This window comes from Ascidia mentula, chromosome 5 (assembly GCF_947561715.1).
Source record: "Ascidia mentula chromosome 5, kaAscMent1.1, whole genome shotgun sequence".
Classification (NCBI taxonomy): domain Eukaryota; kingdom Metazoa; phylum Chordata; class Ascidiacea; order Phlebobranchia; family Ascidiidae; genus Ascidia; species Ascidia mentula.
In genome coordinates, this window is record NC_138570.1 from 10,052,191 (window position 1) to 10,078,978 (window position 26,788).

At 39.3% G+C, this 26,788-nt stretch overlaps 6 protein-coding genes across 8 annotated transcripts in view; 3 read left to right on the top strand and 3 right to left on the bottom strand.

Annotated features, from left to right (window-relative positions):
* The window catches only part of LOC145903709 (intermembrane lipid transfer protein VPS13D-like), a 39,143-nt gene extending 22,293 nt beyond the window's left edge, over positions 1 to 16,850 (top strand). Inside the window, exons 52-80 of the mRNA XM_082991837.1 lie at positions 30 to 244; positions 563 to 696; positions 756 to 868; positions 1,268 to 1,435; positions 1,735 to 1,891; positions 1,976 to 2,022; positions 2,354 to 2,561; positions 2,925 to 3,095; positions 3,494 to 3,617; positions 3,834 to 4,108; positions 4,322 to 4,538; positions 4,927 to 5,091; positions 5,200 to 5,363; positions 5,601 to 5,706; positions 5,775 to 5,891; positions 6,156 to 6,327; positions 6,650 to 6,845; positions 7,216 to 7,388; positions 7,658 to 7,931; positions 8,250 to 8,401; positions 8,593 to 8,737; positions 8,953 to 9,213; positions 9,339 to 9,515; positions 10,048 to 10,170; positions 10,352 to 10,490; positions 10,974 to 11,083; positions 11,345 to 11,476; positions 12,049 to 12,237; positions 16,061 to 16,850. Of these exons, the coding sequence (XP_082847963.1) occupies positions 30 to 244; positions 563 to 696; positions 756 to 868; positions 1,268 to 1,435; positions 1,735 to 1,891; positions 1,976 to 2,022; positions 2,354 to 2,561; positions 2,925 to 3,095; positions 3,494 to 3,617; positions 3,834 to 4,108; positions 4,322 to 4,538; positions 4,927 to 5,091; positions 5,200 to 5,363; positions 5,601 to 5,706; positions 5,775 to 5,891; positions 6,156 to 6,327; positions 6,650 to 6,845; positions 7,216 to 7,388; positions 7,658 to 7,931; positions 8,250 to 8,401; positions 8,593 to 8,737; positions 8,953 to 9,213; positions 9,339 to 9,515; positions 10,048 to 10,170; positions 10,352 to 10,490; positions 10,974 to 11,083; positions 11,345 to 11,476; positions 12,049 to 12,237; positions 16,061 to 16,279 (4,843 nt within the window). The 3' untranslated portion in view covers positions 16,280 to 16,850. The remainder of the gene's footprint in view (positions 1 to 29; positions 245 to 562; positions 697 to 755; positions 869 to 1,267; positions 1,436 to 1,734; positions 1,892 to 1,975; positions 2,023 to 2,353; positions 2,562 to 2,924; positions 3,096 to 3,493; positions 3,618 to 3,833; positions 4,109 to 4,321; positions 4,539 to 4,926; positions 5,092 to 5,199; positions 5,364 to 5,600; positions 5,707 to 5,774; positions 5,892 to 6,155; positions 6,328 to 6,649; positions 6,846 to 7,215; positions 7,389 to 7,657; positions 7,932 to 8,249; positions 8,402 to 8,592; positions 8,738 to 8,952; positions 9,214 to 9,338; positions 9,516 to 10,047; positions 10,171 to 10,351; positions 10,491 to 10,973; positions 11,084 to 11,344; positions 11,477 to 12,048; positions 12,238 to 16,060) is intronic.
* Positions 14,253 to 16,054, top strand: LOC145903711 (sulfotransferase ssu-1-like). Its single transcript, XM_082991841.1, has 4 exons — positions 14,253 to 14,819; positions 14,890 to 15,118; positions 15,185 to 15,317; positions 15,372 to 16,054. Exons 1-4 carry the CDS (start codon positions 14,453 to 14,455, stop codon positions 15,546 to 15,548), a joined length of 906 nt encoding a protein of 301 aa, XP_082847967.1. The 5' UTR covers positions 14,253 to 14,452; the 3' UTR covers positions 15,549 to 16,054.
* Positions 16,851 to 18,105: 1,255 nt separating the features above from the next.
* On the top strand, positions 18,106 to 19,733 carry LOC145903710 (sulfotransferase ssu-1-like). 3 transcript variants are annotated; one of them, XM_082991838.1, is made up of 4 exons: positions 18,106 to 18,549; positions 18,639 to 18,885; positions 18,965 to 19,097; positions 19,148 to 19,733. In XM_082991838.1, exons 1-4 carry the CDS (start codon positions 18,180 to 18,182, stop codon positions 19,322 to 19,324), a joined length of 927 nt encoding a protein of 308 aa, XP_082847964.1. In that variant the 5' UTR covers positions 18,106 to 18,179; the 3' UTR covers positions 19,325 to 19,733. The 3 variants fall into 3 exon arrangements, with proteins under 3 accessions (XP_082847964.1, XP_082847965.1, XP_082847966.1); XM_082991839.1 differs by having other exon boundaries at positions 18,965 to 19,085; XM_082991840.1 differs by having other exon boundaries at positions 18,657 to 18,885.
* Positions 19,734 to 19,754: 21 nt separating this feature from the next.
* On the bottom strand, positions 19,755 to 20,777 carry LOC145902875 (poly(3-hydroxybutyrate) depolymerase-like). Its single transcript, XM_082990964.1, has one exon. It carries the CDS (start codon positions 20,775 to 20,777, stop codon positions 19,755 to 19,757), a length of 1,023 nt encoding a protein of 340 aa, XP_082847090.1.
* Positions 20,778 to 22,057: 1,280 nt separating this feature from the next.
* Positions 22,058 to 23,086, bottom strand: LOC145902876 (poly(3-hydroxybutyrate) depolymerase-like). Its single transcript, XM_082990965.1, has one exon. It carries the CDS (start codon positions 23,084 to 23,086, stop codon positions 22,058 to 22,060), a length of 1,029 nt encoding a protein of 342 aa, XP_082847091.1.
* A 334-nt stretch (positions 23,087 to 23,420) lies between these two features.
* Positions 23,421 to 26,396, bottom strand: LOC145902877 (b(0,+)-type amino acid transporter 1-like). The gene is made up of 7 exons (XM_082990966.1): positions 26,249 to 26,396; positions 25,690 to 26,042; positions 25,175 to 25,348; positions 24,596 to 24,743; positions 24,358 to 24,545; positions 23,724 to 23,930; positions 23,421 to 23,663 (listed from the first exon to the last, which is right to left on the bottom strand). The coding sequence occupies exons 1-7, from the start codon at positions 26,394 to 26,396 to the stop codon at positions 23,421 to 23,423; spliced, it is 1,461 nt and encodes a 486-aa protein (XP_082847092.1).
* Between the last annotated feature and the right edge of the window lie 392 nt (positions 26,397 to 26,788).

Here is a 26,788-nt window from a genome sequence, read left to right on the forward strand (position 1 = left end):
ACTGCGAATTTAACCGGATGACATCACAGATTTGACGTCAGCGTTACGTCAGCACTAATGGATACTTTGAAGAAGACTAGCTCGACATGGCAACGCGACTACGAAGGAAGCCAGAGCAAAACGTCACAGTCGGGTCGTGTCAGACATCCCTTTGTTCCTTACGCACTTCGTAATTTAACAGGAACCCCTTTAATGTTCGTCACCCAAACTGCAGCTCTTCATAAGGCAGACGTCGTTGCTTCAGGTGGTTATATGCCCGTTATGTACCCTCTGAATAGAGGCGTGGTTATGAGTCCCATCACATCTAACGATGTATAATGTCTTGCAAAGGTTATAGAATCTCTGAGTAAGGAATAGTTATTACAAAGTCGTACGGCGCTCTTTTAGTGTTGTGATTGGTCATTCCCGCGGTAAACATCACAATCAATATCTATAACATACCCGACGTTTAAAACCGGCTTTCGCTTTACATGTTAAAGATATGCAATATCAAAGAATTTAACATAAACGTGTTCTCGTGTGGCTGATTGTAATTCATAAAACTTGTTTCGTTGCTTGTCAGTTTACCCAAACTCGTCAGCATCGAGCGACGCGCAGTGGACGGAAGTCTTCCCAGGCGAAGAAAAGTCCTTCCATTTCGCAACAAGCCACGAGAAACAACGACACAAACGAACCGGACTTCTCAAACTGCACCAGGTATAACTTGCTGCTTTGCTCGGTCACGTTGCTATAGCAACATAGTTGCTTGTGTTTAGATACGAGTCAAGGTCGGCGAGTGGAAAACCCTGAAACCTGTTACAGTAAGTCGGGTGGGAGTTTACTTTAGACATGCCTTCGCACATATCGACAAAAGCTCCAAAGTTTACGAGTAAGTTCGTCTGGTTGGAAATTCCGTAAATTTGCAATCTTCCTAAATTTGTAGTGAAACATTTAAGAACCTTTTCAATATGTTATAATTTTGTTGCCAGTTTGTTTTTCTAACACAGAGCATTTCTGTTGAAATAAAATAATCCAAGCGCAACACATTTATTCGATAGCACTCTGAATATGGTTTGCACAAAAATTTAACTGTAATTCTGAGTGTCGAATTTTATAACATTGATGCGATAAAGTTAATCTAAATGAATTTCCTCAAATGCTCACTGCAGTGATGTCATCATTTAGGATGAGCTGAGCTGATGTTGAGCATAGCAGTGTTCAAATCGTTTCCTTAATAATGATTAATATATTTGCTTTGGTCTTTATTAACGGTATTCAATTTGATCAGATCCATGGAGCCGGTGAGAGTGGTGTTTAGTGTGGCGCTAGAGGGCAGTGCACAGAAGGTTGTCACTGTTCGGTCGGCGCTTGCCGTCAAAAGCAGAGTAAAAATCCCAATACAGCTTCAATTGGAGAAACAGGACGTTGATGATACGAGCGTCATGTCCCTCCCCACGTACGTTTAACTTTAAACTTGATTTTACTTAAAACAAGACACGTTAACATTTGGAAAAGTATTGGTTTTAAAACTTCTTTGGAGATTTTTAATTTTTGCAAAACGTTAAACAGACGACTCAGGATTATTTATAATATTTTCTGCAAAAGGTTTGTAATTACAGGATCCGCTTATTTGTTTTCCCCCAAATTGTTTAATTCGACCCAAAAGTCTTGTTAGAATGTTAAAGCGAACACATGTCGTTGTTGATTGTGAAAAGTTAACTATCCACGTTATTGTGAACAAATGCATTCGAGCAGTTTGGATCCCGGAGAAACTCAATACATTCCACTTAATATGACGTCATGCGCAATGAGAGTTCGCCCACGAGTGCAGATGCACGGACCTTATTACTACAGCAGTAAACAGATTGAATGGCAAACGTGCAGTGGGACAGAAAAGGAGAAGTCCCTTCTGGTGGGTGGCTGTTACGCATATTACTGCTTGTCGACAGAATTAATGTTGTTTTAAACTTGTGAGAATGTTTATTTTTCTTAACAGGTGGAATGCAAACCTTCACAATCTACAGATAATGCGAAACCATTCCAGTGAGTTTTTTTATATGTGTTTTGAGCGATGTTCAAGACTTTTGATCAAACACAAAAATGATCATTTCCGTCATTTTTGCTACAGAAATCTCGTTTCTACTTTTTTCCAGAGAGAATTAACCACGAAAAGTTCATTAAAAATATGCCTTACTAATACTTTCATATCTACACTTTCATTATACACAATTGATAATAATCGTGTTTACAATTGCAGTAAATATTCATTTCGATTTTTGTGAGCTGCATACAGATGGCCACTGTTTCGACCTACAACTTGCTTATAACCATTTCGATTTTGAACTGTTTAACCATTCCCTATTGAACTCCGCAGTTTCGCTGTGTGCATTCAACAAAAGGGTTTTCCATCTTATGAGGAAGTCCAGGAAATATTGACTGAACAAGGTGAGATTGTGGATCAAGATGTACTGGACAGGTCCTCCTCATCCTTTCTTACCAAACTCCCGGGACACACCATCATCATTCTTCCACCAGTCGTCATCTCCAACCTCCTGCCTTGTGATCTTAAGTACTACGTGAAGGTTGGTCTTACTTTTTCATTTTTATAATTTTTTAATAGTTTTTTTTTGTTTTCACGTGTGATGTTCGTCATGGCTTCGGTATAATTGTTGCTAGGTTTTCTGTTGTTAATACAAATGTCAGGTTGTCGAACCGACTCTGTTCAACCTTAAACTTTGTAGAATTTCGGTAAATACTGGCTTGCAAATGTGTAAAAGTTAAATTTTTGACGGATTTACACAAAAGTCTAATGATAACTTAATCCAACCAGCTAAAACCAGGTCGTACACAACAGCGGATTACAGTGTTACCGAAATCTGTACAGTTCCAAATACATGAAAACTACAATTTCATATTCCCACTATTCAACACTTGATCGACTTTAGAATACTTCGGTGGAGGGGAGGTTGAAGCCAGGTGTGGATGCGACACCACACACGGTTCGGTTGATTCCAGGTCACGACAGACAATCGTCATCTCTTATCATCGGTTGTTTACTGGAAAACTTCAAGAGTTGCAGAGAGCTCGTGGTACCAGCGAACATCAAAAATTTTCAAGTACGCAAAGATTCTGAAGTGTTGTTGTACAAAATTATTGTTTACTTGAATGGAAACATTCGGCAAAGGTAGTTTGTTCTCTATAATTGCAACTATTGCGCGCCTGACGACAAGAAAATATTTGCCTTTTGCAACTTTACCTTACGTGTTTTTATTTTTTTTTATTTTGTCAAACAGCCCAAATTATTTGTAAATGCAGCATCTTTGGTTCCGTCATCTGTTTTGAGAAACCTTACATGAAAATGTGACATTGAAGTAACGAAATAATTTTAGGAACAAATTTTAGCAGAATAGAAGACAACATTAGCATTTTATTTGTTCGTTGGGCAAAATTTGTTGCTTTTGAAATTCAAGATTCGATTCTTTATTATGTCTTATGTATAACCAAACCTCTTCAGATGCGAATGGTCATCAAGGATTACAACGAACAAAGTCTCATCCTCAACGTTCGCATTTTGTGGCGACTCAACTGTTCGGTTAAGATATCGGTGATGGCGGGATACTGGATCGTCAACACAACTGGTGTGAAACATTTTTATCTTGGAATTATTTTGTTGCTGACCTAAAACACAAACCTCTTGTTACTGACTTAAAAATACAAAGATTTCAGCTTTGATAGAAGCTATTTTTGTAATTGTTTTGAAAAACCCATGCAATCTCTTTCGAGCAACTGATTTTGAAATTTTAACTGTTTAATTTGACTTTCCTTTAATAAAGAATTCCCTTCTACCATGGCAGGGTTACCCATCATCGTAAAACAGGAAAGCTGTACGACAATAGCAGCAGGTCAATATGACACCCACGAACAAGCCAGGTCCCTTGCACCCCTACTGTTCTCCTACGCGAACCGGGAAAGTCCCTACTTGTGCACGATGCGGCTCGGCAGAAAAGCCCAACTGGAAAAATTCACTCGTCAAGGTTTGGAAGTCGGGGGTTCCGGACCTCGAGCTATCCCCGCATTTTGCGAGAGGTTTTCCACAGACGGGGGATCGTGCACTCGCACGTTGAAACTGGTGAGTCGAGTTGGTTTGAAATTTCAATGCAGTGTGACGTCACACGTCGTCGAAATTTTCGCAACGCAAAAACAATACACTTTAAACAGGTTTTAGACCACTCTAAACTGTTCATTTTTACACCTTACCTCACATGCAGAGACTGACTGTGGTATAAGCAATATGTGGGAAGAAAAAGAAACACTGAGTATTTGAAACTGTTATGATGTTTAGGTAACGCATGACGGAACTCCCAACCGTGAGTTTTATATCGGTATAAGTGTACGGAGAGGTTGGGGTCGGTATCTTCACACACACATAGTAACGGTTGCCCCGCGGTTTCTTCTCATCAACCGGACTAAGTCAAAACGCCTCAGTTTTGCTCAACGTCACGCAATATCGTACACTTCAGACAGTGCAGGGAACAGTTTCCATTTAACGATCGTTCCAGGTAAGGACTATGTGTGTTGCTTGTTGTATTACAAACTTGCGCCTGCATGAAGACGGCAGGCAACATTTTCTGATTGAAAAAATATTGCTGGACAGTTTCACGGTTCCAGCAACTTTTACATTCGTTTTCAGCTTTGAAAAAAGCATCCTCTGTTTAGAAAAACCTTTTCTACAAAACAATCCTTCGCAACCTTTTTGTACTGACGTCAGTTACAAGCTTACAAAATTGAGACAAAAAACAAAAGATAATTTAAAAAGTTAAAAAAAAAATTGTGTGGTTTTATTCGCACCGCGACAGAATTTAATACTGAATTATTCCAACATGTTTGTTGTTGTTTTGCATAATATTTATTTTAATTACTGAATGTTGTCATCTTGTATTGCTTAAGGATCGAGCGTCGTATTCCACTGGCCTCGTGTGGATCTTGACAATCTGCTGTGCGTCAAACTTGCTGACGAACCGGCTTGTCATTGGTCGGGAGGATTCTTCATTGACAGAACTGACGCCTTCCACGTTGCACTTAGACTTGCAGCTGGTCGAAGTGGTCTCCTATGTAAGTTATTGAAATTTTGAAAATATTGGCCAGGTTATCTACATTTTCCATTCCAAACCTGTGAAACTTCTCGTTCTCAAGACAAAACGTTTGTTTTTCCGTGTTCAGATACCGATGTTCATCCATTAGCTCCACACTGCATTTTCCTGAGCGTCGAAGTCACCCTGGTAGACGCCACCTTCTGCATATCGATCAACGACGCCGACCCCTCTCTCGTTCCCCCACCGCTCAGGATAGATAACGTTTCGGCGGCGCCGGTCATCTTTAAACAGGTAAATTACAGAAGATAATTCTGATTCGATAAACGTTCGAAATGTTTTTTCGACAATGCTGATATGTATTTATTGCTAAAGCTGTCAGGTATAATGATCATTCACACATGGTTCTTTTAGCAAACCATGGGATATCCTTAACAACATATACTTAATAGTAATCCTATACACTCTCGAGTCAACTTTTATGTCATTTCCATGTTTATTTAAAACCCCAAATTTACCGATATGTTGTAGGTTGGAACAGATGAGAGCTTCAACACTGACGTTCCAGCCGAAACCCAACTGGCATACGCATGCGACGAACCTTGCTTCCCATACCACCTACAGTGCAGCGTTAAAGGTGGAAGTTTGTGATAATGTTTGTGATACTTTGTTTGTAACGTGGCAAACTTGGGTATGTTTTTACAGGGAGTTCACAGCAGGTCACGCTGGATATGAGTAACATCGGTATTGAGAAACAACTTTACTATGAGAACTTTATCTACATAACAGTCGGCCTTTCGCCCACTCAAACTTTTTACTCTGGTAAGAATTACTCCCTATTAAGTCCTGAATATTACTTCCTATAGGAAACTATAGGTGGAGCTAATGTGAGTAAAATAATTAATAATCGGGCGGAAATTTGGTTGGTTTAACAATTAGACTCTGTAATTGCCTTAATTTTCGTATTACAAAATCTATTTAGGCCCCTGTAAAACGTCTCGTTGTTCATTAAGCAATTTGGCAAACGCAAATCGTTCGAACTGACCAAAGAAAACTACTTCTGTAACTTTAAATACTCTACCACAGGCGAACACGATTGTGGAGCTATCCTGGTTATGGAAGTACAACAAACATCCCGCGGTGGTCACGTGATCACGCTCCAGCCACTCAGAACAGGGAAGAGGTCACAGTTGTGGAGAATGACGAGCGATGGCAGAATTTTCCACGTCGGAAGTTCTCCGCCCGATAAAGATTCCATGTAAGGGTCAGATATTATTGTAACGCTGAAACTTGTAGCTCAGTTAAAGGACGAAAACTACAGGCCTGTTTGTAACAGAGAAACTTTTTCTACGAAAAAAATCAGAAAAGCAGGAAACAAACTTTCAGTTTCAGTCAGAGAAACAGTTGCTCTGTCTGCAGCGTACTAAAAACATTATTTACTCTATATTGCTTATACCCGTTTAAAAGTCCACCGTTTATGGGTAAAAGTAAATTCATTTATAGAGCGCATACAGTTAACTATTGAAACGCAAGCCCGGATATTCGAAACACCATGCACGTGTATTTGTCACAATCCGCAGCAAACCGTCTTTGTCGAACCGCAACCAAGGTCTGGTGTTGGACATCGGCGAGATGGCTTTCACCCCTGGTCGGAGCCTTGACGAGGGGATTCCCCTCGCGCTAAAGCAAACTGACGAGCGAAGGAGATCGACCCAAACCTGGTCGTTCGGCGATGATGGAAGGTTGCATTGTCGTCATAGAAACCTCTGCGCAAGGGTAAATTGATCTGTTGGGGCATCACTGTTTTTCTCTTATCGTTACTTCACCGTCCCATTTTGCCAGCTCGCCTGCATTTTACACTGCAAATGATTGTAGTACAACAATCGAAACGTCTGTATCATAAAAATCTCGACTATTGCATTGGTTATTTTGTTTGGATTGAAGATTTATAAAACCGTCAGTTATGTTCCTGGGTGTAAAATTGTGGTTGAAAGTTAGGTTTTAAAACTAAACTTCGAGATCAAACTGCTCGTAGTTTGAGACAATAGTTCCGTCTTCTGTGTTGCTTGGTTAAAGTATAGAAAAAAACTACATATATATTTGAATGGCTATCCTGCTTTTGGTTTAACTTCGATTTGTTGTGTAGGCCGGCGATCTTCGTGTTAACAGTGTGGTTGTATTGGCGACCTTTGACGAGCACAGAGTCCCGTTACCACGTGAATTGTGTTCACGTCATAAGATGATTTCGGGAAGTGGAGTTTTATCTCTCAAGGTGGTTAGGGATGGACCGACACGCGTCTTACGCATTGTTGATATCAGGTAAGCCCAAGTTATTGCGCTTGTTACGAAACATTGCACTAAACCACATGTTTAGAACGTGTCCTGTACGTATATAGTGCAGCTAACCTATGAATAAACGTTGCCCAAGTGCATTTATGTGTCGTTTGACGTGTTGACAATAGTAAAGTGTAACCATTCCAGAACCGTAGTTGGCTACCAATAGTTAGTTATTCCAAATACCTTTTACAAAAGCCGCAACTGTTTCAATTTATGTATCCTCTAAAGGCACTAAAAAAAACATACTTCAGGCAAAAGCGTGCCGGTATTTTTTCAATGGAATCTGATTGGACGATCCTCGAGTCGGACAAGCGCGTGATGGCCACGGATGAACGCAACGGAGAAGCCATCACCCAATCAACAGCCAAGTTCACCGCTTCCCTCAGTATGGCAAAGGGTGTCGGTATATCGCTGGTTAACAACACACCGGAAGAACTTCTTTATCTGACCATGAACGGAGTTCAAATGGATTTGTCTCTTGTTCCTGGCGAACAGATTTTTTCACTGCGGGTCCAGAAGTTACAGGTATGTACTTTTTCACCTTATTCGCTCCATGGACCACCTGGCCATGTTCTTAACTCTATGCACTCTTAATTACAGAAGAAAAATTTGACGATTATTTATAAGTAGCCACCATACAAAATGAACTTCGTCGTTTTAATAATTATTTTTTAGAAAGCCGCAGGTCGCTGCGTTGCCTAAAAGTAAATTTAACTATCGCTTTTTTTAGTATTTTTACTTGCTACAAATACCTCTTCATCTTGTCAACCTGTTTTCATCATTAATTAGTTACACATAGTAACTAATTTTCCAAAATTATTTTAAACTTTTTTTTTTGCTTAGCTCGACAATCAGCTGTTGGACGGTCACCCTCCTGTAATGTTGTGTCCACGTACCGCCACAACATCCTTCACAAGTTCATCACGAACCGAAAGCTCACCAACCGACCCTCTTATATCGGTGCGGGCAGTTCGCCAACCATCATCTAGTCGACTGTAAGTTTTTCGCAACACTTGTCCTTCTCTAGTGACAAAACTATAAAGTATAAAGCGACTGTTGCTGACAGGATGGCAGACAAAACGTCAGTTGAAATAAAATCTACGTATATTTCACAGTTCTTCTGCGACTTTTCGCATACAATTTGACATATGCGGTGGATGTGTACAGTGATGTGTTTGTACCTCAGGTATCAGATATTCAAGTCTTTCTCGATCGACGTCGGTCGACTTTCGCTTCAGATTGAGGAGCGATTACTCCTCAAACTTTTTTACTTTGTTGGTTTCGGACCATCTTCATCGGCCCGAGATTCTGAAGTCCTCGATGAGGCTAAGGTTCGTTAACAACCAAAATTGTTATTTTTTGCCTGTTGGTCATCGTTCCTAGTTTTACTATACGCCTCTTTTAGACCAAACCGTATATAACTTTTGTCTGGGAAGTTAATACATTTTAAATATTCGAAATTGCACTGTATTTTTAATGGTACTTAATAAGGGCCTTTTTAGTAAGATATTTACGCAGTATTAGTTTTTAAAATTCGATTTCGCAGATGGATTTAAACCGAGCTGTCTGCAACATAAACGACGACAATGTTGCGACGCGTTTCTATTTTGACACTATCCGACTCTCGGCCGCCCCCATGCGACTAAGCGTCTTTACTGCTTCTCGTCTCAACCCGGAATTAAAAGCAGTGAAGAGAGCCTTGCGTTTCTCCATGGTTCAGTTTGAAAGGGCGCCCGTTTCCATTCAGCCATACTCCAAACGCCATCTGTTTGAAACTGTGGCTTTTATTTTGGCCGAATTTTCCAAGGTAAGAAAAATCTTTTCTTGACGGTTTGATGACATAAACAATTGCTTAAGAGATCTTCGTAGAATCAATTCGACTTAGAAGTTCAACAGAAAAATACCCTCAAATTTTTCCGCTTTGCTTTGTAGCACTTGCGGCAGGAGCTGAAGGGGCAAGCGGCCAAAATCCTCGGTTCAGTCGATTTTCTCGGTAACCCGATCGGTTTACTCACTGACGTCAAAGCCGGAATGACTGGTTTAGCTCGGGGGAATCTCCCTAACATGGTAAAACACTTTACTCACGGAATATCGGACTCCACTGTAAAGGTAAGGTTAAGATTACATGTCACTGTTCCCATTTACAAATATATATATTCATATTTTCAAACCCATATCTAAGACCAGAGATTTTAAATAGAGCCTCTGGCGAGTTCAAGATTTAAGTAGTGGATTGCAAACAGTCTTTAAAATCAATTTCCATTTCGCTATAAAAGCACGTAAAGGTATTCACGTCGTAAACCAATTGATAACGACAAAACTGCTGCAGTGTCATTGATTTGTTACGTACTTCACTAAGATCTAATTTGCAAGTCTCCTTGCCAGTGACTGGAATAAGGTACAATGTCAAAATGCGGCATTTAGCCGGCAGTGTAACGTTCGATGATGCGTGCCTATTAACATCAAGCAATGGTGACACATAAACCGGATATTTTGATAAAATGTTCGTACAGTTATAGCGTTTTTGTGCGGTTCAATGATTTGATACAAGGTTATCAAAACTTTACCTATTTTTATTAAAGCTGGAAGTAATAATGCAAATTATGTACAGTAAAATAGTTGTGTTATTATTGACCTGCAGGTCGTAAGTACTTTGTCCGGAGGTCTGGGAGAGATTACCATGGACGAGGAGTATGAAGATAAGAGGAGGGCGATTCAATCAAACGCTAAAAACGCAAGCGGTCACGTGGTGGCCGGACTGCAGGTAGATTTTGTTTGTTTTTGAAATTCTATGCATCTAACGCAATAATACAAGGAATGTGCACATGTACATTCTTACCAACTGTTTGTTTTAGAAATATAATGTTTCCGTTGCTGCCAGGCATATCGTAATTTAATAGTCTGTTCTTCTGGCACTTGTTTTAGTGTAAATTGTTGTTTATCAGGGTTTCATGGCTGGAATGATCGGAGGTTTAACTAGCGTCATAACACAACCTGTACGCGGTGCTCAAAATGACGGAGCGATTGGATTTGTGAAGGGAATCGGAAAGGGACTTGTTGGAACTGTCACCAAACCTGTTACCGGTAAGACCCGTGTTAAACTGCACGAACAACGAACAACATTAAGTGCATTAAGTGCAAATTGCACGAACAACGAACAACATTAAGTGCAAACTGCACGAACAACGAACAACATTAAGGTCCCACCCAACGTTGGTTTCAATTGAAACCATCTGCTTATAAGGATGTCTTTATTTGTACTAAATTAATTAAAATGCCAACTACCAGATTTTTAAATGCTGAAGGAAATTTGCCAAGATTTTGTAATGCGCAATACTAAACTGTAAACTTTTCATTCTTTGACAATAACTTAAATGGTATGACCTCATTTTTGTTGAAATCATTGTACTACACAAACGTTTGCGTCTGTGATTTTAATTGCGGTATTGTTAACTGCCTGACAATACATTCTGGCAGCACATTCCCCAAGCTTGTTTTTGTGCATAAGCAAAAACACCAATATTAGTGTTTCGAAAGACCAATATTTAATGGTCGTTTAATTGTAAGGTGTCCTTGACCTTGCGTCGGAGTCGGCATCAGCTGTTCGTGAAATCAGCGTTTCAAGCGATCAAGTTTATACACGTGCTCGACCTATCCGTTGCTGCCACACATTCCAGGTAACCATTGATGTTTGGTCGAGTTGAATCCGCATCTGCAGACTCAACCCTTCTTCTCAATAATTAGTTATGTTCGTGTGATTAGATGTATGTAGAATTTAAATTGTAGTCGGTTAACATTGCTAAGATTTGATCGGCTACTGACGACTGGAGGGTAATACCGATATGTTACAAGATAATGAATTCATCTCAATTGGCATATAGCATTTTAATTTCCTCTTGTCAATAAGTAGATGTGGACAATGTACACGTGTTTGTCAGGGTTGTCTTCAAGTTTATTCGGAGTCTCAAGCCAAGGGACAGCAGTTCCTCTACGCACTGAACCGGAACGATTTTAGCGAGCATTTCTACGCTTGTAACAAACTCAGTTTTCACCATCGCGATAATATGTTGGTAAGTTGTGTGATTTTAGCAGGCGAAACGTGTGTTTTCCGAGAATATTAGGAATATTTGATGCTTTTGCTTCGACAACAATCACATATATATCCTGATTGAAACTTACAGAAATGGTTGGTGGAAAAAAGTTAACATAGTGTTTAGTTTATGTTTATTGTAATATGACGACATTTGTGGAAAGGTATGTTTCCGAGGTTAAAATCTGTTGACGTTTATGTAAGACAAATATTTTGCTAAAAAAGCATTGCCGTTGTCTGTAAAAACAACGCAAAAAGAGTAAAAACACACACGCACAAAAAGCTCATCTCCGTCGGACGCTCTGTGTGCAGCACAACCCTTCTCACAACTAACTACCAGCTGTGTGAGAAAACGTACAGTATTGGATAAGAACACGGGCAAAATCATTTCACTGATGTGTCTTGTGGCGCCAATTCTGTTAAGCCACTTGTCCTCGGCTATATTCAATCTGGTGGTGCAAAGGGTAGAAATCGTTGCAACCATGGATCGGGAATGGGGACTGATTCCCGGAATCAGTTGACAAGAATTTACTGTAATTGTATACTTTTTAGGTTCTCATCACAAGCAGCAAAGTGTATTTCGTAAAAGACAGCGAACCCGACCCGGATCACGTGTTTCTCGAAGTGGATTATTCAAACTTGCTCGGCGTTCGAGTCTTGCCTGGCCTCCCTGACCAATCACACGTGAGCGTTCGATCACGTGACAGTGGGAAAACATTGCTGGAGCTTACAGTAAAACCGGTGAGTTCCTAATTAATGTTACACGTGTCGAGTTTCAAGTGTTTCTAAACAGTATCGAATATTGCTAAAATCAGAATAGTTTGCGCTACGTATATTCTGACAATAACTGGATTTTCTGCCTGTTCAGTTGTTTGTAAGGATTTCTGTCTTGTTTGGACCTTTTCACATTAATTTCTTTTATCAACCCCAGCCCATACAGTTATCAGGCTATAGGAATTGAAATAAATTGTTTTTTCGATTCTTTTGTCTTTTTAGTTTTAAAAACAGTAGTCTATATCAGCAAGAACACGCAAGCAGACTTAGTTTTAGTTATAGCAAGTGCAGCGTACTAATTGTTTCCGGTCGGCTGCTATAACTGAGACTAAGTCTGCTTGCGTGTTCTTGCTGATATAGACTACTGTTTTTAAAACTCCGTGGCAGACTTGTTCATTAATGAAAGACACGTTTGCAATGCCAGGCGGCGCAAAGTTTAGTTTAGTAGGAGTTTTATTTCCACCTTTATCCCCAAGATGGTGGAATTTCCACCATTTTTCACAAATTTCCACCCTAAGGTGGATTATTACAACCTTCAAATTTTACAGTGTTTCAAGCGCGTTAGTGACTTTTGAGCGAGTAACTTCTACCGCGTGTCAGTTGTTAGTTAAGTGACCGATACTATAGTTGGGGGCCAAGGTTAATGACAGAGACTGACAACGAATACTACATAGTAAAGTGCGAACGGGTATCTAACAAATTACAGTAAAAAAAAGGTCTGTCGTCGAGTCGGATGCCAGAAGACTGTGCGAGTTCTGCCGTAAAGCCTAACACCGTCTGCAGCCTTCAGGCCATTTGTGTTCCAAATGTGTGAAGAATTAAGTAGGGAAACATGCGTGTTGCTACAATACCACACTGATAAGAACGGCTTTGGCAATCCGCGCAATTTTATTCGATAATCACTGATACATGAATACAGCCTGTCCTTGTACAATGCCAGTCGTTTGGCGTAACAATTTCAGTGTCTTGACATTACTCAAGGTCAGGTCAGTAACCTAAACACAGCGACACAGAACCAATCATAAAATTACAGTAATTATTTTAAAAATGTCGAATTCGAAAGCCCAGCAAAACATACTTGGCGTCTTCATGAACCCGGAAGGCTTGGGAAATTTTGCGCAGTCAGCGTATATTGTCGTAATTTGGTTGACTTGCAACAACTTTAGAATCTGGTACTCTATGGAAAGAAATAATGTGAACAAGGCAGACAGTTCAATGTGGCAATTTGCTCAATGGGGAAGCAAGCCACGAAGAGGAACTCTGTTTTACTAAAAAATAAACTGGTATAGGCATTGGTATATTCTCATGCATAACAAATGCTGTTCACTCGGTTAGAATGTAGCTGGAAGTTGCGTGGCAGGAAATAAGCCTTAAAATGCAGTTAGGAAACATACGGGCAAACACATCAAATGTTTTTGTCCACACACCAATACGGTGGGTGTAGATAGACAATTCTACCAATGGAACTTTCTGCTGACGTCAGTGCGAGCGAGCGTTCGACAAATACGCCCTTTTTTTTCTCTTTTTCATGCTTCATCGCGCATCGATTCTGCAAAAGCAAGAACTTACTTTCTGTTGAAGTGGTTTGTCGCCTTGCCTGTGTAACTTTGGTTGACTGTGCTGTTTGCTGTGACAGTAGAGTCGTAGTTCAGTGTACTTATTACATCATTGCAGCAGTCAGAACTTGTATTTTACGATATCCACGAAGGCCTGGTTACTGGATTTTGATTAATTGAACAGAAGATTATTGCAAACGTCCTTTCCGTTGCCACTTGTCCAAAGAATTGAAGGATTTTGCTTATGCATGGAATATGTTAATAAGCAGCAAAGCGCCAATAGGCATATTGTATTAATTGATTTCGATACAGTTGTAAAGGATTCTGGCACAAATACGAATGCTGCAGTGGTAAAACTAAGTAACATCTAGTCAGTGGGCAGACCTTATGTGTATCAGATCAAAAGGTATAGTTCTTAACTTTTTCTCAACCATTGCTTGAAAGAATGTTCACAGTATTCGGTCATTTCCATATTATGTTGTGTGTCAGTTGTACGTACATCTGTTCGTAAAATCACCCTTGTCGTTTGTTGTATTAAAGGTTCGACCACAATAGTTAGGACTAGTCTTATACCTTACAGAACTTTGTCAGGACTTAGTCATTGCTCCAACTGTACTCAAAATACTATGTCGGTGGGAAGGACTCCGTTTTACAGTGTAGTGAAGCATCCTGCATTCCCTGACGGCTACAACACAGTGGCATGCATATCACAAGATATATTCGATTCGGCGATCAATTTCAATCCTCGAAGCGACGACACCTTTATTGTCTCCTATCCTAAGAACGGAACTACTTGGGTAATGAACATCTTGCACTTGATGCGAAACGACGGGCTCCCTTTGAAAAAAGGCCAATTAATCGATAAAATGATTCCGTTTCTTGAGTTTGATGGAGCTGCTGCTGTCGAGGCAATTCCCCAGCCACGCATCATCAAAAGTCACTTGTATTTTAAATTATTGCCACAGAACTCTGAAGCCAAGTATATATTTGTGGGTAAGTAATCCAATATCATGTCATGGTATCTGTTTGTATCAAAAATTAATTTCATCGCATTATTACGCAGCACGAAATCCAAAGGATGTCGCAGTTTCATTTTACTATCATACCATCGGATTTGATGAATATTATCGTTTTGCCGATGGCAGTTTTGATGAATTTTTCGCGGTTTTTATGGAGGGCGGTTGCGATTCTGGCGACTACTTTGAAATGGTCCCCCAGTGGCACGCGGAGAGTTTGAAACGCGATAATATTCATTTTGTTCTCTATGAAGATATGAAAAATGACATTAACAGGTGTTTAGTATGCGTGTGGTGTGCTTCTGCTGACTCGGGTAGTAAACAGATAATTTTACTTTGCAGAGAAATTTTGAAACTTGCGGACTTCCTTGGGGGAAATCGTCGGGAAAACTTGCTTAAAGAGGATTCCAAACTACTGAATGCTGTCATCGAAAATTCGTCGTTTAAGAAAATGAAAGCAGATCCAACAAAATTTGTAAGACATCATTCTCCATATTTCTATCCGCGTCGTAACTTTTCTGTTTTTTAGTGTCTGGAAGAGAGACCCGGTGACATTCCGTTCATTCGAAAGGGAGTGATCGGTGATTGGCGGAATGTATTATCACGTGAACAAAGCGAGCGAATTGACGCTAAACTCACAGAAACGGGCAAAAAATATCCCGGATTTGACAAGCTCTGGGATAAATACGAGAGTTTTTTTAAATAATTTTCTGTTGTTTGCGAATGTATACTTCTAAATTTTATTGTGCTCGTTATTGAAAACCTTTATGACACGCATGTTTCATCGTAGTTGCAATGATTTTGTGTTTATTTTGTCTCGGTTGTCTTTACTCTTTACTTACAAATAAAGTAACCCTAATTATCGGTGGATGTCAATGTAGGAGCTATTTCGGACCCAAATGTTTAATGAATGCTTTCAAGTCTATATAACACATTATATTCCTGAGACTCCAAATAAAATGAAGGACGATCAGCGCCACTGTATCATCTTTATGTATTACACAGAAATATTAATTTTGTCTATTTGCATCCTCAGTTTCTGTCTCATTCAAATACAACTGGCGTTTTGCCATCTCAGGAATATAATATATTGATTCCTAAAGTTAGATCTGCAAGTCACCGACCTGCACAGACAGTAGTCGTTTCAGACATTTTCTCTGGTGTTACTATGAATTATACAGAACTACTTGTTTTACAATAACTAACCTTTTTGCGCAGACATTCAACCAGATGTCATTTAAAACGTCCACAAAAAGCCTCACCAATCGTCAGAACGCCACGAAACCACGTGTGGTTTGTCATTCAGACACAGTGGCCGAGCGTGTGTGCCAACAAATCAACTATGCCAGAACAATTGCCTCGGAGCAGATTGAGACTCTGCATTGCGACCCCGTCGAAGAAGAGGCTGAAGTTCGTTCGTTCGACCTTGAGGTGTAACTTTCTTCTTCCCTGACCGAAGAATTGTCTTTTAACAGCGCCATCACGCTTTGTTTTGCATTCGAGGGGCTGTTTAGACGACTATTTTGGGTTGTTTTCGATTGTTTCAAATTCTAGCGCATGGTTACATCATATTTTCTAGAATATATTTATATTGCATTGACCTAAAACAATATTTAAAAAAATGTCAAGCAAATTACTAATTTTACTTTGCAAAGTGTGTAAGTCGGGTAAACCCGACATACTGCAACATGCAATTGTCGATTAGTGAATACTCCGTAACAAACCTAACGTTATTTTGTGATTACACCTCTAGCTGTTGTTTTATATGCAACCTGTTCGCCCCTGAAAAGTATGTGCAGATGGTCTCTGTGTTAAACTTGGTTATTAGCAAACTTTAAGGAACGCGATTCTTACCCTCGCTTTGCATTGTTGAATACTGAAACGAACGAACGAATGTGTATCGATTAGATTTACGCACTGTTTATTTTTTTGCATTTTATGCTTTTTAATGCTGTGGCAGTTGGGAATATTTCTTTGATTTTATTTATAATTGCTCTGACCGTTGATACCCTACATCGTATTTTTATTTGGCAATTAAACTGCTGTTTTCGTGTTTTTTTGTTTGGCCTGTTGTTATTTTTGTCTGACAGGTTTAGGTTTTGTTGTAGAAAAAAATATCTCCAGTCACACCTCACGTTGAAAAACGACTCAAAAAAGCTGCTTACAAAAGTTTGTACAGCATTTTATTGGAAAACAGATTTTTTAAACTTATAATGGAGGTTCGTATTTATATCTGCTGAATGCGTGTTGTTAGGTCACATTACATTGAGGTAAAATGTGGCACTGTTGTTATTGATGCATTGTATGAATCAGGTGATTATGTCATGGTGGTTGTAGTCAAAACCTGATAGCTTTATCTTCCAATATCCACCAAGGCCTGGTTACTGGACTTTGATTGATTGACCAGAAGATTATTGCAATCGTCATTTCCGTTAATTGCCACTTGTCCAAAGAATTGAAGGAATTTGCTGATGCATGGAATATGTTAATAAGCAGCAAAGCGCCAATAGGCATTAATTGTTGTTATACGAATGCTGCAGTGGTAAAACTAAGTAACATAATGTAGGTTCGTATTTATATCTGCTGAATGCGTCGTTGGGTCACATTACATTGAGGTAAATTGTCCCAATGTAGTTGTTGATGCATTTTATGAATCACATGATGTACATCAGATATGCTTTACAAATGGTGTTTTACAGCCTTTGTAAAACGTGCAAATAGGGCAGTGCTGGATTAGCGCTCTGCTTGTCCCAAGGCACACTGTGTGGAGTGGCCTAAAAATACACATACAATGCGTTGACCAAGAATATGGGCAAAAGACAATACAAAACACAACAAATACATCAACTAATTTTCGAAGACAACTTTGTAAATGAATAAACTTTCAGTGCAAAGAGGTATACCAAGACTTTATCGTTGGCCGTTTGACTTCCGCAATCATTTAACTTACTTTATAAAGTTAGTTAGGTAGCCTGTATGTTTGACTGGCACACGTCTTGTTGGCCTGGTGGTTTATCAGCCACACTGAGTAGAGTTACAAAACCATTCAGCACCCAAAATTTAGCGCTGTCTTTTCGATGCAGGATTTACGCATATAAAATACAAGACACACTTTATTTTATCTCAGGAACCATGTTAAATGGTTTGAATTGCAGCAATACTACCTATTCACTCTTCCGTGACATAACGTGTCACGGTCGCGAAAGTTAGGAAAGTTTATTTACTTTCACGCTTCAGTGCATTTTGACTGCTGACGAGCTTAGCATGCAGCCTGCTTGTAACTTGATCAATAGATAAGGGCGACGTTTTGTGTGGAAAGTTAGGTACTCTGCCCGGCATGTTTGTGACCAGAAAGCGTCCACATTACAATGTGCTAAAGCACCCTTCAATGCCCAAAGGCTACACTTGTGCAGCATGCTTTGATCAAACAAGGTTCGATTCAGCAGTTACCTACCAACCAGACGATGATGATATTTTCGTAGCTTCCTACCCAAAAAGTGGAACAACATGGCTTATGAACATTCTATATTTAATGAAAAACGAAGGAAACCCAGTAAACGATGGCGACAACTTACAATATCAATATCTTTTTATTGAAGTTTTCGGAGGTGAAGCTGTTAAAGCAATCCAAAGGCCTCGCGTTATCAAAACTCATCTGTTCTACCATCTGACACCTATCAACCCAAAAAGTAAATACGTTTTTATCGGTGAGTGAATGCCTTTTTTACTTGGGTGGTGGCGTGGTGTACTAGATACTTTTTTATGTGTGGTATTATGCAAGAAATTGTTCCAATAGATGCTACTTTGTATTCAGCAAGAAATCCCAAAGACGTGGTCGTTTCATTTTACAATCACACTCGAGGTATAGACAAATATTATCGTTTTGCCGATGGCAGCTTTGATGACTACTTTGAGGTTTTTATGGAGGGCGGTTGCGATTCTGGCGACTACTTTGAAATGGTCCCCCAGTGGCACGAGGAGAGTTTGAAACGCGATAATATTCATTTTGTTCTCTATGAAGATATGAAAAATAACATTGCGGGGTTTGAAAACTTTTTTTACTCTATTTTTATTCAACTTTGGAAAGTTAGCTTTGAAATTTTCGTTCAACTTTTTGTCAAGGGAAATTTTAAAATTGGCGGAATTTTTGGGCCCAGAGTGGACAAAGAAGCTAAAAAGAAACAACGAAGAACTACTGGAAAAGGTCATCCGACATTCTTCCTTCGAAGTCATGCAGAAAGACGTAAACAAATATGTAAGTTTGCGGTAAATTTTTGTGCACACATAATCTCTGTTGCATTGTAGTGTGCTGTACCAAGACCAAAGCACCTTCCTTTTATGAGAAAAGGAGTTGTCGGTGATTGGAAAAACGTGTTGTCAAATGAGCAAAGTGAACGAATCAACATCAAGCTCAGAAAGACGGGGATGAAATATTATGGATTCGACCAATTGTTTAACAAACACGCCGAATTAATTTTCTAAATCTATCCAATCATATCGTGTCAAGCAATACCATGTTACATGCTTCTCACATTGTATGTGCGTAGGGCATCACGGGTTGCATTTAATGTACCTTTACTCGATCCACTGCGACTTGAAACACAGATTTGTTTTGTGTCCCAAGATTACTAAGTAAAAAACATTGTCGTTTGTTTCTATCGTTTACTTTAATGCTGATTATTATTATTATTAAGTTACAACTAAACTAGACAAACTTGTTTCAGTGGTTGTATGTAGACGACATTCCAATCATAGTAAAAAAAGCAAAAACTCATCTCAAAATGGAGAATGAAAATGAAAATCACGACAGTGTAATGATTAAGTTTGCACATTCGTTCAAATGTTTTATCTCCAGAATATGAGAAACGAAACCAAATAACATCAACTTATTTATCTCCATTGCTACAGTTGTCTATTGTGTTGAAATTTTCATGTCTGCAATATGCTCGAGTATTTTGATGAGCGTGTCGATTTGAGGACCTTGTTTCGTTGCGTAATTTGGCCCAGTACTTCCAATCCAATCCCAACATCCAAAAGGATTAATTTCTGGAATTATCTTTGCTTGAGGGTAGAGCACTATCATGTCATTGGCTGCAGCCACTTCGTTGTAACCTGCATGTCGAACAAAATCCTCTCCGATAGTCGAGGCGCCTTGTGTACAACCGTGTAATGCGATATGTAGCTTGCAGGAAATGTTCCTAGGTTCGCAGGCGGTTGGTACATACAGGAAAGCAATCTCGTCCAAACCGATGGCCGTTAAATTTTGTATGTCCTCAACAGTTTCGCTAATGTTAAACTTCAATAAATTGAAAGTTTTGTTGTTCAAAGTAATACGCGGTTCCACGATATTTTCCTCTATGTAGTTTAAAATTTGATATGCAGCGTTGTACGAACAGTTGTTGATGAGCTTGAGATTTTCTTCGTCACAAACTCCACCATAATTTAGCGTTGGAAAACTGTGGGCACTCTTTACGTATTCCAAGTGAAGGTTGGATGGATCAACAAAACCCTGGTAAAACTGGTAAGTCTTTTCTACAACTTGAGGAACAATAAGCGTGTCCAGTTTCTCGGCAATAACAAAAACTTTGGAGGACTGCAGGTTCTCCACTGGATCAATACGGCCAGTGGCTGACAAATTGCGAGCCAGTTCCTGTATCTTCGTTACGTTTATGATTTGGGGGTTGGCCAACGCAGGAAAAGTGGTCTCCTGGACAGTTGATGCGTAATGGTAAGGCCCTCCCGCTATTACACCAGCACCGATAAACAGGGATGAATAGGAGACATGCATTTGGACAGTCATATAACCACCAGATGAGAAACCGCTGATAGAAATGTGGCCCGGGTCAATGTTATAGGAGCCAACATGTTGCTGGTGCGAAGGAAAAACGCAGAAGGTAGCAATAGAGCAGAACAAGACAGTTGGTATATTTGCCATGTTTGCTTTATACATCAGCCTATGAAATCGTCTAGAAACCAAACGTTGTTTAAAGGTCTTTTATACACAAAACACATCTAAAAATGTGGAAGGACAGAAATATAGCGCATTTTGCATCCGAACATATGAAAACAACTGGTTTTCAGTCCACTTGAGTAAAAGAAAATCAATCTTTTAAACCTGTTTTGCACTACCAGCCTTGAGCACCAATGGATTACAGAAACGCTAATTGACAAACATCACTGTATCCTCGGTGTTTGCAAACAAAACCACGTGGAAAATCCCAACAAAGCGTGACGCAATGATACGATTTCAATAGAGTTTAAAATGGCTAACTGTTGTTCCATTACTATTTTAGTTTCATTTTTTTAGTATATGCATTGTACAAATGACCCCCACCATACAATTTCCTGAATTAGCCGCCAAGAAATAGGCGTCTGTTTGAAAAGTTGGGAATATCTTAAGTCAAACTGCCCATCCTATTTATTCAAGCTCAACGCCTGCAACTGTACAAGCAGCACCGCTGCGTGTCAACGGAAGCAAAAACCTTGTTGAGTTTCAGCAATACAAACAGTGGGATAGTGTTACACGGATAGGGGTTCGTTGTGTGCTTATACTGATCTAAACCTCCTATATTTAGGCCCCAAAAGGTGCCACTTGGTCCATAATAAAAGACAAGTACAAACGATGCACTCTATGCTGGAAGCAATAGTGCAGCTTTTGATTAAGTTTTCGGTTGATGCCTTTATAACTGAAACTAAATTCTGCTTTGCGTGTTCTTAACTATAGCTACTAAATTTGACTCCGTGAGCAGACATACTTTATTGAATCGAAAGACACGTTGCAATAACAGTAGGTTTTCATCAAATTGTCCAATTAAAGCACGTGACTGAATGTATTGAGCTAACTACCAAAAGGGCGTGCGTGCGTCTAAGTGCGATGGTCAGACATGCTATAGATTCTCCGAACAAAGAAACTCCAAGTCGTTTTATAACGAAGTGTCAGAAAACATATATGCTGTCTAGCAGGATGCCAGAAAGCTGTGGGAGTTTTTGCAGCAAAGCTTGACTCCGGCTGCATCCCTTCCGCCTGGCGTTCCAGTGTGTGTGTTTAGGAAACATGCGTGGTGGTCAGAATTAGGTCAGGAAACATGCGTGGTACTACAAGAGGAAGATGTAAAACCGTATTACCAACTTCATTACATTAGATATTTTAAGAAAAAAAGGCTGTTATTTATAAGATTAATTTGGAAGAAGTCAACCCGGTGAATGTATTTTTGTTTAATTCTCCATTGAAATTTTCATGTCTGCAATATGCTCGAGCATTTTTACAAGTGTGTCGATTTGAGGACCATGTTTTGTTGCGTAATTTGGCCCAGTACTTCCAATCCAATCCCAACATCCAATGGGGTTAATTTCTGGAACTATCTTTGCTTGAGGGTAGAGCACTATCATGTCATTGGCTGCAGCCACTTCGTTGTAACCTGCATGACGAACAAAATCCAATCCAAACGTCGAGGCGCCTTGTGTACAACCGTGTAATGCGATATGTAGCTTGCAGGAAATGTTTCTAGGTTCGCAGGCGGTTGGTACATACAGGAAAGCAATCTCGTCCAAACCGATGGCCGTTAAATTTTGTATGTCCTCAACAGTTTCGCTAATGTTAAACTTTAATAGATTCAAAGTTTTGTTGCTCAAAGTAATTCGCGGTTCCACGATATTTTCCTCTATGTAGTTTAAAATTTGATATGCAGCGTTGTACGAACAGTTGTTGATGAATTTAGGATTTTCTTCGTCACAAACTCCACCGTAATTTAGCGTTGGAAAACTGTGGGCACTCTTTACGTATTCCAAGTGAAGGTTGGATGGATCAACAAAACCCTTGTAAAACTTGTAAGTCTTCTCTACAACTTCAGCAGCAATTACCATATCGAGTATCCCGGCTATCATAAAAACTTTGGACGACTGGAGGTTTTGTACTGGATCAATATGACCAGTGGCTGACAAAGTTCGAGTTATTTCCTGCGACATCGTTACGTTGATGACGTTTGGATCGAGCAGTGCAGGGAATGTAGGATCTTCAACCGTTGTTGCGTAATGGTAAGGCCCGCCCGCTATTACACCAGCACCGATAAACAGGGATGAATAGGAGACATGCATTTGGACAGTCATATAACCACCCGAAGAGAAACCGCTGATAGAAATGTGGCCAGGGTCAATGTTATAGGAGCCAACATGCTGCTCATCGGAGAGAAATACACAGCAACAAATCAGTGCTAAGTACAGTACAAAAATCAGTACATTCGTCATAATGCACATGATGATTAAATTAGGCCTGACAACAATCTTAAAAACAAACAAACATGTTTAGTCATAATATACTAGACTTTTTTTACCGCTCAGAAGTATAACCGAATTAGAGCATAGTCTCGAGGTTCGTATTAACAGTTTAAAACCGGTCAGAAGCTGATTAAGCGTGACCACAACAAATCCAAGGACCACCAATTAAACCTCCGTTGCTCCGGATATTCGTTGAAATACGAGCGGCGTATTTATGGCGTTTAAAATTAACAAAAAAGGAAACAGTCATATGTATTTATGTACACATATTTATTTGCGAAAAATACGTAGTTGTGTTACCGATTTATTTTACGATTTTCGGGTTGAAGTCGGTCGGTGCAACTTGAAACAACTTCTGAGTGAACATGGTCATTTTATCAACAAAGGAAAATTTTCTCTTCGGGCGAACAAACACAAAATACACTAGAAATGATGAACCAATGTAAAATAGAGAATAGAAATAAGAAATCCTTGGTTTGCTGATAATTGGTGACAATAGAAACACGATGCTGAATAAAACAACCAGTATTGGAGCAAATATTGGTGCCTAAAATGGAAATATTTTACTAATGAACCATTCAGCACATTTTACAAAATAAACACGTACTTTGTAGGGCCTTGGAATATTAGGGTGCTTTTTTCGTAGAATTAACACAGATCCAGCGTTTAAACCTAAATTCATCCATTCCATAATTCCAACCACTTCCAAGGCTGTGTCAAAATCGGATATCAAAACGAGAACCAGTATTCCAAGCGAGTGAAATGATGTGGCAGGAGATGGGGTGAAGTGATGTATGTGAGCCATTGATAAAATCTAAACGCATAATTTTTCTGCAAAAGCAAGACTTTTACCTCCAATTTACGATTCATAATTCCAGTGTTCAATGACGTCATAAATTAATTTTCACATCGCAAAAACTCACACGCATTGTTTGCATTTCGACGATAGCGCCAAATTCTATTTTAGTATTTTGCTGTGTTCTTGCCGATTTTGTTCATGAATTCTAACAACAATGTATTCCAAGCGCCCTAGTTTGTTTAAATTTAAGTGAAGCACATGACAGGATTCGCCACCAATATTTGGATCGTGTGTCCATAATCGGAAGTATTAAAATATACGTATAATATTCGGCCAAATCACAATATTCTCACATCAGGTACATCCGGTATGCTGGTATTCGACAATTTAATAAAAACAAATTCGATGTTTTATTGTCATATTCCAGTGGGTTGATTGTTACCTGAGGCAAGTGATTTCTTCGGGCGGCGGCAAATATTGGTCGTGTTTGGACAAACATGGCAGCGTTTATGGAACCAGCAATACAAAGGCAAATTAAAGATGGAACAAGCCACGATACTGAGCCGAAAAGTCTGGAAGCAAACAATCCTGCAACTGCTTTCGATTCCATTATTTCCTCAACAGTAAGAACTGTGGGAAAAGTGTATGAGATTTAACAAGTAATTCCTGACGCAACTTACCGCTTAAAAATCCAATGTTGACGAGCAGATAAGTAAGAGTAACCAAAGCAAGAGTTCCAATTGTTGTCAACGGAACAATCCTTGAAGGGCTTCGGACTTCTTCAATGATATAAGCCACTCCGTTCCACCCAGTGAAAGGCCAAATTACCTTAAATTTAATACACAGCATTTAATTTAAACTGCAGGACGAAAACCAAAAATCGTCTTGGTAAGTATTATTAGGCACCTGTTGTTAATCGTAAAGGGACTTAAAATCGTAATAGATACGATGCGTGACATTGTAAATTGGGCCTATTTAATAGACATAGACAAAACCAATAACGCATTTTGAATTGGTTTTGCATTTACAACCAGATATGATTTCGTGTTGTTGCGATATGTTATTTACCATAGATCCAGACTCTAGTGCTCTTAAATCCAAAGCCCTTATGCAATTGCTTTAAATAACAAACACTTTGCCTTTCTTTTTAGTACACTTTAAAACATAGTTGTACGAAATTGCTAGCCAAGCGGCTTTCTTGCTCTATCTCTTTTCTACGAAAATCACAACATTATCCGTAATAGCGAGATATATCTCACTTGATAAAAAGCAACGACGAAGTTTCCCCAGTTCATCGTTTCTATTGGTTTGGCATCGAACGCTGTTTCAAAGTTGTGAATTCCAACAGGATTCCCTTTAACCAGCATCACAATGCCAGCAACTACAATTGCCGCCAAGACAGCAAACTTTGTGCACGTGCATATTACCTCCAACTGAAACCGTAGGCACAACGTTTCATGTCAGAAAACAGTTAGTGAGGTGCAGAGAGTTGTGACCATTGTTTCGGCCTATCAGGTCCCATCGGTGCAGCTGGTGACTGACGATCTTGTCGACTAAGTAACCCCTATCTACAGCTATCAGATTATTATTGGCTCATTGCTTGTACTGAAAATGGTGCTTTTATAACTTCCATCACTAATCACCATGGATAAAAAATGTTACGTTGCTAAAAACGAAAATTTACAACGAAAGTTGTATTTTTACTAAAGGTACAAAATTAGTCATCGCGCTGTCAAATGCTTAACACACTAAAATAAACATCTATACAACATACCTTCAAAGTACCTCTTGTCGTTTGGCACTGAATGTAAGCAAACATAAACACAAACGAGACGGCCAACGAGGTAATTGCAGAACCTGGCGCTGGACATCCATTTGTAAATATCTCAATACCGTGTAATGAGAGGGACATCAGTTTTACCGCTGTTCCAAAAGGTGCCAATGCTTCCGTCCACATGAGAAGAAATCCGACAGACGGACCATAGGTAACTGTGAAGTATGTAAAATTGCCTCCGGATTCACCGATGGATGTCGCCAGTTCGCACATACAAAGTGCGGAAAGGCATCCAATGATCCCGCCACATACCCATACAATAAGACTGAGGCCCACGCTTCCATTGGATGATTCTGTATTTTGTACCATTACACACCACGTAGCAACTGTATATTACAAGACAATTTCTTGAGCAAAATATTCGACGATTTTAATATTGTTTAAGCAGAAAACCTTAGCCGACATTTACTAACAAGTAAATGTCGGCACCTAACTCGCCAAAAAGTTATATAAGGCTTTCAACAGTATTTGGAAAAAAGATACAAACAAAAGCGCTTACTGAGAACCCCTCCAGGTGTGACAAATATTCCTGCTCCAATAATAACTCCAGAAAGGATTGAAATCCCCCTCCAGACACCTACGGTCTTTTTTAAACGAAATCTTTGTTTTATTTCTTGGTTTGACTGATCACTGGTAGTGGTAGTCATGGTTTATGGGCAGTTCTAAATCTAAACCAAAAGTTACACCAATAACTTATGATAGTTAAATATTACGGTTTTAAATATATTCAAGTTTAAAAAGAACGCTGGAGCAGCTTGAATAAGAACGTTTATCAAAACAGATTTTAAATGCAATATGCTATCCTAATCGCTTTCACAGGTAAAAGCATGAGTATCTTACTGATGGACAAAAAACACAACTGCCTGTTTGAATATTTATAATTTTTTGTAGTACTAACCAGCGTTTAATTGCACCGTCGTGAACCAACAGCACAAATAAATCCTAGACTTATTTAAAACCATATGTTGTTAAACACTCGATTAAAGTTATAATGCAGGGTTGATATGAAATATCAACAGAAAGACGATTTTATAAACAT